This window comes from Sinocyclocheilus anshuiensis, unplaced genomic scaffold, assembly GCF_001515605.1.
Source record: "Sinocyclocheilus anshuiensis isolate Anshui unplaced genomic scaffold, SAMN03320099.WGS_v1.1 scaffold108, whole genome shotgun sequence".
Lineage (NCBI taxonomy): Eukaryota > Metazoa > Chordata > Actinopteri > Cypriniformes > Cyprinidae > Sinocyclocheilus > Sinocyclocheilus anshuiensis.
The window spans coordinates 344,768-361,163 of record NW_015554071.1 but is presented as its reverse complement, the minus strand read 5'-3'; the positions used below and the strand labels follow the sequence as shown (position 1 = coordinate 361,163).

Genomic DNA, 16,396 nt, shown 5'->3' with positions numbered 1-16,396 from the left:
TTGTCCATTTTTAACCCAGCGCTGGGTTATATTTAACCCAACATTTTTTAGAGTGTAGGACTTGTTTTGTGTGATTTATGGGGGGGCTTGGCTAATGCAGCCAATCACATGAATTTAGCACTTTGAAACAATGATTTGAAACAAAATATTCACAAAGGTTTTGGAGTTTCATGAAGTAGAATCGCCCATTACTTGCTTTAAGCTTTAAGTTGTTTACTCACCCTCATGTTGTTCCATATACCCATATTTAGGTCATGGCTCTCAGTTGTTTGTGAACTGAATCTACTGTAAATTGTAAGCTGTTTAGTATGCAATTCCTAAATGTGGGCATTTTGGTAAAAACTATTAATTAAACATCTCATGCATCTTCCCCACTTCTGCAGCTTTGAAACTATAAAATTAAAAAAATTATAAAACTAGCTTCAACAAATTTGATCCCTGTGACATTTGTTTCAAAAATTGTACAACATGTCATCTCATACAAAAAGTGGTTTTGGTCTATATAGCTAATTTTGCCCTTCGTGACAACTGTGAGGGGGGTGACTTTTTTTTATAACTCATCTGTTTAAATTATATTAAGCCTTAAAGTTCTGCATAATTAAGGGCGTGGCCACTTGAGTGACAGGTGGACTGCCTCTGCTGTCCAGAACCGTTTCTCAACAGCTCTGCTGCTGTCACCACCGTCGAGCTAGGTGGGCGTGGTTTCAGCAACCAGCTCCCGCCTCTTTGCCCATTTTCGATTATCCGGGAGTGACGCGCTGCCAAGATGGCGACGGCCGGCTCCGCCTTCTTTAAGCTTCAAAAACGCTCTTCGGAAACCTACGGGTGACGTCACGGACACTACAACTGCAGCATTAAGCACACCTGATCCAGCTAACAATAAATAAATCATAATAAAATACAATGTTTGTTTACTTGCAGATCAATTCATTTTTAATGTTTAACTAATCTTAATTGTTAGTGCTGGCTAGTTGTTTGCGTACATTATTTGCTGCAAATGATTATATTGATAATTGATTACTCTATCAATCATTTTCTCATATAATAAAGGGCATTCTAATTTTATTTTTATGGGAAAAAATATTCTACATCTTCCACATCTCCAAACTTTAAGCTATGGAAACTACAGTGAATGTATCTTATATGTATGCCGATATGTACAATATCTTTTAATAAAGTGGCTATGGATATGTTTTTGTAAAGTGTAAAATACTTTGTTAAATGGTATAACTACAAGTACTTAAAATTAAGGCATCAGAAAGTGCTGTGTTTTCATTATAGATTTTATTCTTTTTTTAAATGCAGATATTGATACAGTTAGGGGTTTTTGATATAAATACATAGGTTTAAAGCCTCAATTATATTGGAGACAATTAAACTGGCTTTGGCTCCACTCAGTGGAAACTGCAAATATCTGCAGTCGTGTTCTTTCCTTCTCGGTGTAGCTCAACGGTTTTTTTCTGTACTTGTTTCAATGTGCCTAGGGGCCATCAGGAGACACTGCTGTGGTTTCTTTTCTGCGGTCCACAAATGACTTTTAGAGTGCTGCTTTTTTCCACAAACTAAAATCCAATGACCACTCTTGCTCACTTTAAGACAAAAAAAAACGTCCAACACAAGCGGGATGAACACTTTTATTCTCTTAGTGCAGTAAACATTTTTCATATATATACATATATATATCTTTTGCATGTTTGTGTATGTGTGTATAGAATTATATAGAGATATATATATATTAACACAGCATCATGAAATGGAAAAAAATGAGCACAAGACAGCTGGACATGCTTTTCAAGTAAACGCTATCGAAATGAAAACCAGTAATAAATACGCACGCACGCACACACGCACACACGCACAAAAATTCTCAGTACCAAAACAGTAAGGTTACCAAAAAGGTTAACGGTAACAAAAAAAATAAATACAACAAACAAAAGTGGCTGTTATACAATGCAATATAGTTTAAAAATAGTAGCTCCCTCTCAGATTATAATCTGTTATAAATAAATGTCCCTCGCTCATAATCGCAGGTAATGCACCAAGTACCACTGCAGCAGGGACACAAACTCACACTGAAATGAACAAACGTACCAAATTTTCTTTGATCTCCCACTTTTTGCAAGCAGAATAATTTTACCCAAAATGGAAATTCTGTCATTTACTCAGCTGTTCCAAACCTGTATGACTTTATCATAAGAAATATAAAATTACTTTGATTTAGGAGTATTTTTTTAACCCCTAAATAAACTTTGATCTACTTTGCAGAATGTCCAAGCTGCTCTTTTCCACACAGTGAAACTACATGGGTAGAACAAAACAATTAACAAAAGAGAACCCTCAAATAAGCCCATATGACTTCTTCATGACTATAGTTAATTGTCAAAAACATCTCGTCAAATCTAACACAATGTAGAAAAGAGCTGCTAGGACACCTTTCACAATAATTGTACAAAAGAAACCATGTCTGGAACAACATTAGGGTGAGTAGACGTTTCATTTTTGGGTCAACCATTCCTTTAATAAAACAAAAGTCTGACATCAAAAGTACAAATAAATTAAATGTTAGGTAACAAATCTCTCAGAGCGCTTGTATGTGTTCAGTCTTTTTTTGCCCCACACTGTCCAGGATAGACGCGTCTGTTTGTGCTGCTTTCCCATACTGAGAACTGCAGAGCGGCTCACTCTCGACTCTACGTGAGCTTAACTTGACTCTTCAGAAAAATAGACTTTGACCTGGTAAACATCTCAACGAACACTAATATTGCACAGTGGAAGGGACAGTGGGATTGGGGAGCTCTCGTACTCTGTATGATCTTTACAGACCGCTCTTTAAAAGTACCTGATTTCTGAAGCTCCTCGTTTTGTCTGAAGACATTCAAACCTCCGCTCCACTAGGGGGCGATAACAGAAATGGCAAGCTGTGAGCAGGGGCATTTTAGAGTCATATGGGTCATGTACCGAGTCAGGGAGTTCATCTGAGTCTTAACAGAGCAGCAGTGACTCATCATCACTAGTTTCTGTTTTCGCCGTCGCCTCCACACAAGCGTCCGGGATCCGTGCCGTATGGACAATTCCACAGTGTTCACAGGGGCCATCCCTACCCACCAGCCGGCCTCTGAGAGAGACCTCAGTGGGGATCAGGTGGGGCCCGAAGGCCTGCTCCAGGCCTTGTTCCAGCAGGGGCCTGGAGCTCTCATCACTGTCCAGGGAGCCGGCGTCCGAGACGGGAATGAGGAGCTCCACGTCGTCCTCATCCTCCCCTCTAATACCGACCCCAGTGCAACCCGCACTTCCTTGCTCCAGTTGCCGCAGAGGACTGTGATTCTGCCCAATGCCACTTGACCCTCCGTCTCCAGAGCGCCCTAGAGAGAAACGAATCCAGCGCAGGCTGCGGGTGACCCTGCTTAGAGCGCTGCTGAAGAGGCTTCTTGAGGAAGTAGTGGTAGCAGTCGTAGTACATGAAGATCCAGTTACTCCAGAACTTTCTGAGATGCTCTCAGAGATGCTGCTCTCCCGGCTGACGAGTGGACCTGAGCTGGCAGACACCGAGACGATGGCCTCCACGGCTGTTGTAGGGGGAGTTTTCTGCGACAGTGGGGCCATCATGCCTCCAACAGCTCCTGGGACATCCCTGCGGGGATGCTGCTCACTCTCAGTGTCCGTATCGTCAGAGTCCAAGGGCAAGAGTCCACGGTGAGAGCCAAGCCTCTCCGGCTCACGAGCTGAGGCGCTGCCATCAGGACCCTCTTCTGTGTCCGCAGACACCAGCGCGAGAGAACCAGAGCGCCGTGAACGTGTGAAATTGAACAGGCGTCTCCAGATGTTGCCGTGTCGCCCTGTGGTGGGGAGTCGGATTGAGGTGAATCCCAGCTGAGAGCGAACTGCCAGTCTTAGGTTTTCTAAAACAGATGCCTGAAAGCAAGAACAATTGGGAGTGTTACCCAAGGCCAGCCATCATGCTTCATATTCTCTGGGAATTTTTCAAGGTCAGTCAGTCAGCACCTTGATGCAAGTTTACCAAGCCTACTATAGAGAAGGCTTGGCTCATAAATTTTCATTTAGCCAATACGCCAACTAAAATTTTGACCAGTGGTTTTCAATCCTGTTCCTCGGGACCCACTGCTCTGCACATTTTGCATGTCTCCCTTATCTGACACACTCATTTGAGTTCATGGAGCTCTTTCCTAATGAGCTGATGATCTGAATCAAGGTGTGTAAATTAGGGAGACATGCAAAATGTGCAGAGCTGTGGGTCCCCAGGAACAAGTTTGAAAACCACTGATTTAGACAATGGTGAGCTAATGACATTTTGAGAAAAACTACTCACTATGCAAGATATCTATTTAAAACCAACACAAACCCCTGAAACTTCAAATCAACAGTAAAACGTAGCTTCTTGGATATGTCTAAACATTTTAGTTACTGCCCAAACATGGAAGGGTAAAAGACAGTTTTTTGCCACAAAAAACAAAGAACGGATGATTGGGCCTTAACTACATAACTATGTAGTCTTCTTACCTGGTTTCCAGAGCAGACAGGAAAATCTTCCACTGGGGGAATCAGTCCTCGAGCAATCAGCTGCCCATACGATGGAGGAGCTTCTCTTCTCAGTAACTCGGCTTCCACTCTAGAGAGCTGAGTCTCAAATGACCTGGAAGAACAACCAACCCATTCATTGGTAGTTGATGAGAGTACAGTCACAGAAGCATAAACTGATAAAACTAATAAATTAGGGCTGTTGGTTTAATACGTTAATCTAATTAATTACAATAACACATTAAAATTTTTAATGCAATTAACGTACACACCCCACCCTATGCATGTCATCTTATCAATACAGTTTATTGGTGACGCGTACGTGACGCCATGCATCAACTCACCACATGATGTCGCCTAAAAAATGCAGTTATATGCCCCTAAAATTCAAGAGATTGGGGGAACATGCCCCTGTATGAGATTTTGTCTCATATGATATCAGTGTTTTCCATACATTGATTTATTTGTGGCAGCCTGCCACAATATCAAAACTGACCACCACAAATAGATTTTCCAAAAGGCTTTGACTTCGTTGAATAACCATGCACGTTTCAAAATCAAAATGCGGGGCAGGTGTTAATATGAATGTATATTTGAAGGGAACCGACTGTCTTCAGAAAAGTTTCATTTCATCTTTCCTATAATGCCTGATAAAGTAGCATTTGTTGAGCGCAGCCCTGCTTTGATTACAGCCCTTACCGGGGAAACAGCTATTTCTGCCGCTCCAAATTCTCTGCCTGCTGGCAGAGAATGAATTAGCATTTTCAATCAGCCTCTCTGCTGTTTTCGTTCAGACCAACACGGAAATCGACTGATGCTTTTATGCAGTAAACATGTATACATATACATATATATATATATATATATATACACACACCGGTTATGTCACTTGCCCACCGAGTCGCCGACCTCCACCGTCGTTTTGATTTTTTATAGTAATAAAAATCATTTAGTTCAGTAAAAGAACAGACCAATTAAAAACTGAACGCGGCTGCTCAATGCAGCGGGCCGAACGACAGTCGCATCACAGATCAGATTTCATTTATCCAGTGAGGATAGTGAGTCGAGCCGACTGACAAGAAGAGTGAGGTGAGGTGAGACAGACAAGACGAAATATATATATATATATATATATATATATATATATAAATAAATATATACATAAATAAATATATACATATCCTGCGGGGGAAGTGCCACCACATTAGTGTGCAAGTCTGTGGGAAACACTGGATATAGCTAAGCAATATCACAGAAGCAACGAGTGCAATATCACACAAGTGCTGAATAGTACGAGTACAAATGTGATATTGATTTTATACAATAGTTCAATAAATAAGAACTTAATATTGTGTTATATTTCAGACACAATATTGCCTGTTTTGCTCAGTTTTGCCAACGCAAATATTACTTATTAAAGCGACAGAACTGTTGTGTGTCTCCAAGCAACACACAATTTCTGAATGAATCAGTGTTTTCAATGAATTGGGTGAACCAATGATTCAATGGCCCATTCATAAAGAGAGCCATTTACTTAATTCCTAAATGAATCAGCTGTTTGAAAGAATCAAATGAATGAATGAATGAATGACTCCATGACTTACTCATTAAGACATTTGCTGCCACCTACTGGCAGTTTTAGTTCCTTATTTAATTATAATTTAATTAAAGACAATATCATAGTTACATATTAATTTTAAAAAACCTGAAAAAAAATCCATATTAATAAAAACTAATTAAAGAGACAGTTCACCCAAAAATGAAAAAAGAAAAAAAAAAAACTTTCTAAAGCTACTTTTCGTAATATCCATTTCATGCCTTTCTCATGTAACAATAATGGTTTATCTTTTGTGGGTAATTTCTCGGCCGAATTTGAAGTGCGATAAGATTAATTAATGGTCACATCGTGTAATTAATTAGATTAAACATTTTAATCGATTGACGGCCCTATAATAAATATTTTTCCTGAACAATCCATTTCTGTTTTAGCTCTAGTCTGGCGAAGTGGCTTCACTTACCTGCGCTCAAACATTCTGAGTGAGTAGAGTTTGCATGTGCAGCCCAAAGCAATGACCAGCAGCAGGCCGCAGATCAGACTTCCAATTACAGCGGCAGTGATGACTCGTGTGGGTACGATTACCGGGCAGCTCTCCTCATCGCTTCCATCCCCGCAGTCGTCTTGCGCGTCACACACCCAGCTTTCAAAAACACAACGGTTGTTCTTGCAGTGGAAGTTTCCAGGTTGGCAGAAAAAGCAGTTCTTCTCATCAGAGCCGTTCGGGCAGCGGTTCTGGTAGTTGCACCGGTCAGAGCGCGGGTAGCAGGCACCGTTTCGTGAGCATGGGAACTCGTCTTCCTGGCAGCTGCTGCAGTTGAGCTCATCCCTGCCATTGGGACAGTGCCAGTAGCCGTCACAGAGCTGTTGTTCATTGTAGCATCCCCAGTTCCCTCCACACGGGATTTCCCACGGCAGGCAGAAACCGTCTACTTGATACGTAACGTTAAAGCCTCGAGCCGCATTGATTTTGTCAGCATAAAAGTGTATCCGAAGCTGTCCTGAAGATGACACCACCGCTACAGGGGCTCGAGAGTCGAACGCAGTCAATACACGCAACAGACGCCTGGGGTTCTCCTCTAGTCCATCGTAGACTTTAACATAATCGCCATAGCCTGTGCCATCCAGCTTGAAGTCCATAAAGTGCAAGATAACCTTACGGTGGTCACCGGTGTCGATCAGCCAGGTGCAGTTACTGCCAGGCGGATAGAAGTCAGGATAGTTAGGCGAGCTGAAAGTACCGTAGAAATTGCGCAGCCATTCGCCACAGGTGGGCACGTCACAGTCGATTTCGTCCCCCAAGTCCTGACAGTCAATGCTGCCGTCGCATTTGAGTGACTCCGGCAAACAGGTGTAAACACGGGTGTAGCGTGAGAGACAAGGGAACTGGTTGAAGCCGCAAGGCTGGAAGGAGAAGAACGCGGAGGGATTAGGCTGTACACACAGCTCCTCGTCTGAGTTATCGCCACATTCATCCATGGTGTTGCACTTCCATGACTCTGGGATACACTTTCCATTAGTGCAGTGGAACTGCTCAGGCTTGCAGCTGGCTTCTTCCGATTTCCCTACAAATTACACAAAGATATTAGCCATTTAAAGAGACATAGGCTTTAGCAGTAATGTTTTATGAATTAGTTTTTGGAAGGATTTCAGAGGTTTCTGCAAGTTTTATAAAGGATAATTTAAGACTGTGTTTTTAAGACCAAATAAAGAAATGTAAAAGGAACTGTGTGTTGTCTAAATGTAAGGCTAAGGAGAATGCAATGAGTTGTATTAGCAGCACTTCAATGTTTGAAAATACAAGTTTCAATTTTACAAACCAAAACTGCTTAACTAGAATATGAAAATAACTTTTACTGTACCTTCTAAACCCTTTCTAAGGTCTTGTTTTCGGAGAAATGCATCGAAATGAAGTGAATTTGATTAAAAAGGTCAAATATCTGCCAATAGGCTCAGAAAAATCGGATAAAAAAAAAAAATACTGCCCGGTCCTGCAGATTTGCTTTATTCACCATCAAGAAGATCAGGCCTTTTCTTTGGGAATATGCTTCACAACTCCTTGTTCAAGCTCTTGTTCTGTCCAGGCTGGACTATTGCAATGCTCTCTTGGCAGGTCTTCTAAACTGTTCTATCAAACCTTTACAATTAATCCAGAACGTGTCAGCAAGACTAATTTTTAATGAGCCGAAAAGAATGCACATCACACCTCTGTTTATCAATTTGCACTGGCTACCAATAGCTGCTCGCATTAAAATTCAAGGCATTGATGTTTGCCTACAAAACCACCACTGGCTCTGCACCCCTTTACCAATATTTATTACTTCAGACTTGTGTGCCCTCTAGAAGCTTGCGTTCTGCAAGTGAATGTCACTTTATTGTGCCATCCAAAAGAGGCACAAAATCACTTTCACAGACTTTTACATGAACTGTTCCCTCCTGGTGGAATGACCTGCACAACTCAATCCGAGCAGCTGAGTCCTTAACCATCTTCAAGAATCGGCTAAAAACACATCTCTTCCAGGCTTGCAGCTGGCTTCTTCCGAATTCCCTACAAATTACACAAAGATATTAGCCATTTAAAGAGACATAGGCTTTAGCAGTAATGTTTTATGAATTAGTTTTTGGAAGGATTTCAGAGGTTTCTGCAAGTTTTATAAAGGATAATTTAAGACTGTGTTTTTAAGACCAAATAAAGAAATGTAAAAGGAACTGTGTGTTGTCTAAATGTAAGGCTAAGGAGAATGCAATGAGTTGTATTAGCAGCACTTCAATGTTTGAAAATACAAGTTTCAATTTTACAAACCAAAACTGCTTAACTAGAATATGAAAATAACTTTTACTGTACCTTCTAAACCCTTTCTAAGGTCTTGTTTTCGGAGAAATGCATCGAAATGAAGTGAATTTGATTAAAAAGGTCAAATATCTGCCAATAGGCTCAGAAAAATCGGATAAAAAAAAAAAATACTGCCCGGTCCTGCAGATTTGCTTTATTCACCATCAAGAAGATCAGGCCTTTTCTTTGGGAATATGCTTCACAACTCCTTGTTCAAGCTCTTGTTCTGTCCAGGCTGGACTATTGCAATGCTCTCTTGGCAGGTCTTCTAAACTGTTCTATCAAACCTTTACAATTAATCCAGAACGTGTCAGCAAGACTAATTTTTAATGAGCCGAAAAGAATGCACATCACACCTCTGTTTATCAATTTGCACTGGCTACCAATAGCTGCTCGCATTAAAATTCAAGGCATTGATGTTTGCCTACAAAACCACCACTGGCTCTGCACCCCTTTACCAATATTTATTACTTCAGACTTGTGTGCCCTCTAGAAGCTTGCGTTCTGCAAGTGAATGTCACTTTATTGTGCCATCCAAAAGAGGCACAAAATCACTTTCACAGACTTTTACATGAACTGTTCCCTCCTGGTGGAATGACCTGCACAACTCAATCCGAGCAGCTGAGTCCTTAACCATCTTCAAGAATCGGCTAAAAACACATCTCTTCCATCTTTATTTGACCCTCTAACTCTAGCACTCTCTATTCTAATTCTATTCTTAAAAAAAAAAAAAATTAAAAAAGCTTGTCCCTTTTAGACTTGCACTCCATTTATTAACTGCTTGTTTTCTTTTAAAAAATAAACTAACACTAGCTTTTCTAATCTTTTTGTATTCTATCCATTTTCTTTTTATTATATAATTTAAAAAAAACCTTGCTACATGTACTGCGATAAGCTAACTGAGACTTGTTATAGCACTTGCATATCATTGCTCTTTTGTTGATTTAGGCCTAATATGTTCAATTTGCATCTCAAGTAAATGCACATTGATTTAAGGATGTTTAGATATTTGTACTGGAAAACAATGATTTTTCTTTTTTTGCAGTGCTTGCAACATTTTAATGCTATAACTTTAGAAATGTAAGACTTTCTGCTCCAATATAAGACCTTTTAAGGCCCTAATTTTTTTAAGGGCAAATTAGGACTTTTTAAAACCCTGAGAGGATGATTGTAACGTGCAACAGCAAAAAGTAAGTATGAGTTTTATATCTATAGTCAGCACAAAACAGCCAAACTCCCAAGTGCTAAACATCTAAACATCTAAAACATGACTTGCTTCCTTTATTCAAGTCTGCGAGATCTAATCCCATTTTATCATTGGCCAGTTTTTCCAAAACCCTCTAGACTAAATTTTAAGGAATGACAACAGTGATGCTTGCCTTAGAAAGAAACCAATTCAAGAATGACGTTAATGTGTTCTTGAAAAGCAGGTCATTTTGCGGTAACCAAATACAATTTGAGAGTGAGAGAATTTACGAGTGTCGCATGGCAATGTGAGACATCTACGTAACTGCATGCTCACTGATACAGCTGTATCTAAAGGGATATATATAGCAGGTCTACCTGTTATGTAAGAGAGCCTGAAGCCTTTTCCAGTCATGCTGTCATCAGAGTGGAACTTGATCCACACGTGATCCTGAGAAGAGATGTATGGGGCCGGAATAGACGAGCCACAGGCCCGGTACCCATCCAGGTTCTTGTAGGTTCCAATGGAGATCCAGTCCAAACCACATCGGTGTGAGCTCTGAATTTCAAAGTCCTGAAAACTAAAAAGAACAACCGATTGTAAGTACAGGAACATTGGGTATGGGCACGTGACAGTATGAAAAGAGTTAATTCAAATTAGGCACACGATTGCGTCTTGTTGCATGACATGCCTCAAACATCAATAGATCAAGACTTGAATGTGTATTGTTATAAAGAAGTACCAACTAAGAAATGATGCAGAGAAAAGCTCCACCAAACTAAATACCTATAAAAAGAAAGGTATACTTGTGGTACACGCGTCTCGCTGAAAACTGAACCAATCATCTTTTTAAGACAGTTCCCATTTGCAGAATTAGCGAGTTGCTGCGTTTACCACAAAAATCACATCCCGTGGGAAAAATACCCATTTGGTCTATTTCTGTGCCAGTAACCATGCACACCATTCTAGGATAAAGATGCAAACAAACACTCTGGTTGAAGTAAACAGGCAGCGCAAGAATAGAGCAGATGCGGAACATAAAAACAGAAATAGAAAAAAAGCTTTCAAAGGGAGTTTGAGGTGCCAGCAGCTTTAAAAAACCCACAGAATTATTCCTTTAAACCAAGACAGAACTCAAAATACAATCCGAACCTCTTGATAATTCAAGAGATGCTGCTCTGCCTTAAAGATCTCTGTTAAAGAAATGACAAAAAAAACAGATCCCCAAAGTTTTGCATCTGCATCTAAAGAGGCAGATTGTTTTAGCAAACGCAGTTGCGTGCATTGGTACAGAGAATCAGACTCCAGCACCACTGCAGGAATTTATAGTCAGTATAACCACAACTCTTAAGCCTGTAATTAAGGCAAACTGTGAAGAACATCTTTATTCTTGATCAGCTCTTGACTGCATCAGTGGAAGGGCAAATATTGCAGTATTGTGGCGAGGTGTTACCTGATGGTGATGATCTCTCCAGGGTTGGCCCTGATGTTCCAGCTGCAGTTGATGCGAGAAGGGTATTCAAAGGGCCAGCCAGGGCTGGTTATCACTCCACTGGACGCCCTTATCTGCTCCGCTACATCGCCACAGGCTGGAGAAGACCACAAAAACAAAGGTTAAGACCCTGCATGCACATTTCAACACATAATGGGTGATTAAGACCAGAATATCAACTTGCATAATAATTAAGCACGCACCGTTTTGGCTCACTCTGTTTTTTTATCTCTAGAATGGGAAATAATGTTTTGAAATGCTTATAGGTCACTAATTTTTGGAAACAAGTTAGTGAGTGGATACTGGTCAAAGAAATATGAACACCAAAATAGTGAATTATTATAAAAACATTTCTGATGTACACTAATATAGTTGCAGAACTCCCCTTCAAAGCAATGCTGGAAATACAACAGGCCTGCTAATGAAATGGGGTGGATGAAAGAGTAGCAAGTAATCATTCAGTTAACAGTTAGGCAACATGTAACACGTGCAGACTAATCTGGGCTAAATATCATGAGCATTTATATGTCTTACATTCCTTTGATCTGCAGAGGCACATACAGTTCCCTACAAGCTGTGTTTGAGGACTTCAGAAACTACTGAGGAGCTCTGTTTAACAGTCATCCACACAGAGTCTATTTTGCTCTTAAGATTAACAAGATCTATAGCTTGGGTCTGTAAACCAAACCTGAAGTCAGGACTCACCGTTTGACATGCCTGATACATAAACGTTCTCGCTGTGCTGCGATGAAACTGTGTTTCCTGTAAAAACAGAAAAATATTTTTCTAATGAATGAAGATGCATATGACACTAATCTGCTGCAGAAAGCAATACGTGTAGATGAAAACCTAAAGGGGGCAAGGAGCTGATCCATTAAACTTAATCTGGTGTGCAGCAGGGCTCTGAACACCAAGGGTTGAAATTTCATCCACAGTTGGACGCAAGTAGGAACAATGTGGAGTCATTATCAAACCGATACTAAAATAGCCCATTTGTGTGTGACAAACTGAGCCAGAATGCTTCCTGCATTGTTGCGAAATTTGGTTCAAACGCCCACAACAATTCAGAAGACACAAAGCTTCACTTCAAAATCAGAATGGAAAGGGAATGCTGAACCTACATTGTAATTAAGCCAACAGCATAACCAAAGCTGCTTGCCATGCATTTGAATGCATTTAAGAGATCAAGCCATGAACATCAGGTCTGCATAACCCTCGGCTAATATTTTAACTTGTTCTGACTGATCGAAGCCACGGTTCATCCAAACCTTTTCAACTGCTAAACTTGAAAGATAATGCTAGAAAATCTCAAAACGCTTACTATCAACAAAGTGATTGGATTAAAAACTTGGCTTAAGGCCCATTCACCCCAAGAAAGAGAACTATAAAGATAATGCTATTAGCGTCCACACCAGCGGACGATATCGTCTGTTTATTCTAAGCGCACGCGCGTCTGCCGCTTTAAATTCTCGAGCTTGTTACAGCAGGATGGATTCTGATTGGCTGTCAATGTTTGTATCGTTCATCAGCTGGAAAAAAAACATTCTGAAAGTGATTCCAACGATATCGTTCCTTTGTGCCTTTATCATTATAGCTGTGGTGTGGACTCTGCTATTCTTTTGAGAACGATTTTTAGAACTATATCTTTATCATTATCTTTATAGTTATGGTCCTTGGTGTGAACGGGCCTTTAGTCTTGTATGGCCATTAGGGTTGTGTATTGGCAAGAATCTGGCGATACGATACAGGGGTTGCGACACGATATGTTGCGATACTGTAAGCAAGGCGATATATAGGGATGTGTCTTATTTTAGGAATAGGATATATTTTTAGGAAAGCTGTCACCACCATATGCAAAACTAACTAACTAAATAAATAAATATTATTTAACCAGAACACAGTAGGATTTGCATTGGCCAAAATATGCTAACAAATTCAATTTTTTATTTTCATATCAATTTCAAATTTTATGAGGGAGGTCTGAAGGGAGTAACTTCACTATAATCGAGAGACACTGATTGGGGCAATTGCTATAGTAAATAAGTGATGTCTGCTTAGTATTTTGGCATGTTCTAGTATGTCACCTTCAGCCAAAATCCAACATCAATACAATCTAATCAGAAGCAACCATCTAATAGCCACGTAACATGACCTAATAGAACTGAGGGCGTTAGCAGTTAAATCTCTGACTATGTCCCAATGGCATAGTACTCTTCTATTTTTTCAGTATTCTATAGGCATGCTATTCACAATAGACTACTTTTCTTTATGCACGACCACAGAAAACCCCAAGGATAGCCCTGAAGGGCATGTATTGTTTGAGCTGGCTGATCATCTGTTGGGGTTTCCCTCACTTATGTCGGTTTGCTTACAGCAGCTGACTGCATGATGGAAGCACAGAGAAGGGGAAACACACATGCAAACACAGCAGGCATGCAAACCTGGCCGCTGCCACACAACAAATGTAGAACAACTGACGGACACAGTGGATATTTCAGCTTGCCTATATCAATAGGTCAGTTGTGATGTTGCAAGCAACAGATCTGACAATTGGAACAGATGCACTGGTCTTTACAATACTTCACAAGCAATTAAAAAGAAGACAATTTATGAAATTACAAAACAATAAATAAATCTAACTTTGGGTTTTGGAGGGGAACTATAGAAATAAATTATTATTGTTATTAAATAATCAACTGCAAGAATAAGGATGGCCAGGGGTCAGTGAAAGGCAGTCGCTTGCTTGATGCTGCATCTTAAGTTTGTTGATTTTGCACTTTTTGTATCTGAATTTTGCCGATACGAATGTGACCCAGGTAATGTTATCCAGCTGGGTAACATGAGGTTTTTGTCAAAATGGTTAGAAATTAATTCAGATAATGCTGGAAGCACTTAGAATGAAAACATTAACAAATCAGTGTATGCTTTTTTTCCCAGAAAATGTGTGCATCCTTATTGTTGTGCAACTGTTTTGCAGCAGATTATATGGACGGTTAGAAAGAGGGAATTTTCCAAACTAAATTAAAAGTGAAAGGGGGACAAATAGACAAACAGAATTCCCCAAAACATTTACGACTGAAAATTCCCTATCAGGTCAAATAAAGAGCGGTGGAGGAGAAATAAATGAGAGAAGAAGGGCAAAGGATTAATGTGTGTTGTTTTCAGTCAAGATGATGGGATTCAATCACAGAGATAGACAGACATGCGTAAACAATAGAAGTCTTTGTTCCCTTCATTCACCCAGATCTGATCTCAAACACACAGGCCATGTTATTTCATTCACTCCACATGTCTAAAGTGTGCCTGAGAGTTTCGCTGTAATTAAATCAACCCCCATTTAGCCATTAGAGAAACCACAATGTATATGAACTATTTCACACAGCAGCAGCACCACTGAAATATCACTACTCTGTGATTTCGATGAAGCAACATTGTTTTTAGCATGAAAGATACACAAACGCAAATCTTCATAACCAGCAATTATTTTAACAAGTTGATTTCATGATATATTGAGCAGCGAAAAAATGTGTCTTACCCATGAAGAGAAGATGTGTCCATAGCAAACAGATCTGGTTTAAGCTCGAAGTGTAGTCCATAATAGCTTTAAGCGTTAAAATGTGCTACTCTGTAGCTTAAGTATCGTTATTTGTACACAATATCCGTGTTTGTTCTATAGGCGAATATTACCAGACACTAGCTGTTCAACATACCCATATCTTAATAAAACACTGATGTTACAGTCAAACGAACGTCTTAGATAAACGATAGTACGATATAAACAATAAAAATCAGTCAATAAGACTGAATAAAAACCAAATTTTCCTCAATAAAAAGCAAAGCGATTGAGACTTCTCAACAAAGGAGTCGCTAATGCTAACAGGCTAATGTCAACCTACACCCCTAATCTAACCTACAAATATCAAACTCATCGATTCATTTAATGAACCTCTGAGTCCCAATGCACATTTATCTAATTAGTAAAGCAGCTAAATCCTTTCCGATGTCCATCACTGATTGGTTTCTAAATAAAACATCTAAAGGCACCGGTGTTTTGATTGACTAGCCGGCTGTGCTAGCGCTTTTGTTGTTAGCTCGCGAGCTCCTGTAAAACAAGCACAAAAGCCTGAGACGAGAACAACACTAATCTATCGATGATCCGACGTGAAAGCGCTCATTCCGAGAGTTTAAAGCTGTTAAACAGCCCTAATCCAGACAAATATAGCCACACACTGATCTACAGCATGATTACACGAGCTAAAATCTGTCCGAATCAAATGCTGGAAATAAAACTAGACATCAGGCTTAATCGACAGCATGATCGTCTGCTCCTCTGACTGTAATCCACACGCCGAATTTTGGCCTTTCCGATCGGTTATGTGTGTTGTTACAGCCGGGTATTTACCACCACAAACCACCCTTCACCCTCTAACCATCTCTCTCTCTCTCTCTCTCTCTCTCTCGTCAGGAAGATCCCACTTACTCCGCTCTGTGGGGGGATAACAAGGCCTTTGATGAGGTCATCATTTCTCCAGCCATGCTGAATGAACACCTGCCCCATGTGGTGATGGATGGCCTCAACAAGGTGTGTGTCTGTGTGTGTGTCTGTGTCTGTCTGTGTCTGTGTGTGTCTGTGTGTGTCTGTGTGTGTCTCACTCACTCACTCACTCACTCACTCACTCACTCACTCACTCACACACACACACACATTTAAGTAATGTTCAGTAAAGTATTTATGCAGTGACCCCAAAAATAAAAACAGTAAAATATTTACTTTCTTTCTTTTTCTTTCTTTCT

The 16,396-nt window shown here is 40.1% G+C and overlaps 1 protein-coding gene across 1 annotated transcript; it reads right to left on the bottom strand.

Annotated features, from left to right (window-relative positions):
* Positions 1 to 2,554: 2,554 nt before the first annotated feature.
* Positions 2,555 to 16,060, bottom strand: LOC107668711 (low-density lipoprotein receptor-related protein 12-like). Its single transcript, XM_016460682.1, has 7 exons — positions 15,138 to 16,060; positions 12,308 to 12,364; positions 11,564 to 11,699; positions 10,488 to 10,690; positions 6,555 to 7,656; positions 4,519 to 4,651; positions 2,555 to 3,912 (listed from the first exon to the last, which is right to left on the bottom strand). Exons 1-7 carry the CDS (start codon positions 15,196 to 15,198, stop codon positions 2,983 to 2,985), a joined length of 2,622 nt encoding a protein of 873 aa, XP_016316168.1. The 5' UTR covers positions 15,199 to 16,060; the 3' UTR covers positions 2,555 to 2,982.
* Positions 16,061 to 16,396: the final 336 nt, after the last annotated feature.

Bases quoted from the DNA above. Each gene is read 5' to 3' on its own strand.
- LOC107668711 (XM_016460682.1), bottom strand. From the start codon at position 15,198: ATGGACTACACTTCGAGCTTAAACCAGATCTGTTTGCTATGGACACAT. The intron at 4,652-6,554 runs GTAAGTGAAGCC...TTGTTCTTCCAG, and splicing joins CTCAGAATGTTTGAGCGCAG to GTCATTTGAGACTCAGCTCT. The intron at 3,913-4,518 runs GTAAGAAGACTA...TCTTGCTTTCAG, and splicing joins CTGTCTGCTCTGGAAACCAG to GCATCTGTTTTAGAAAACCT.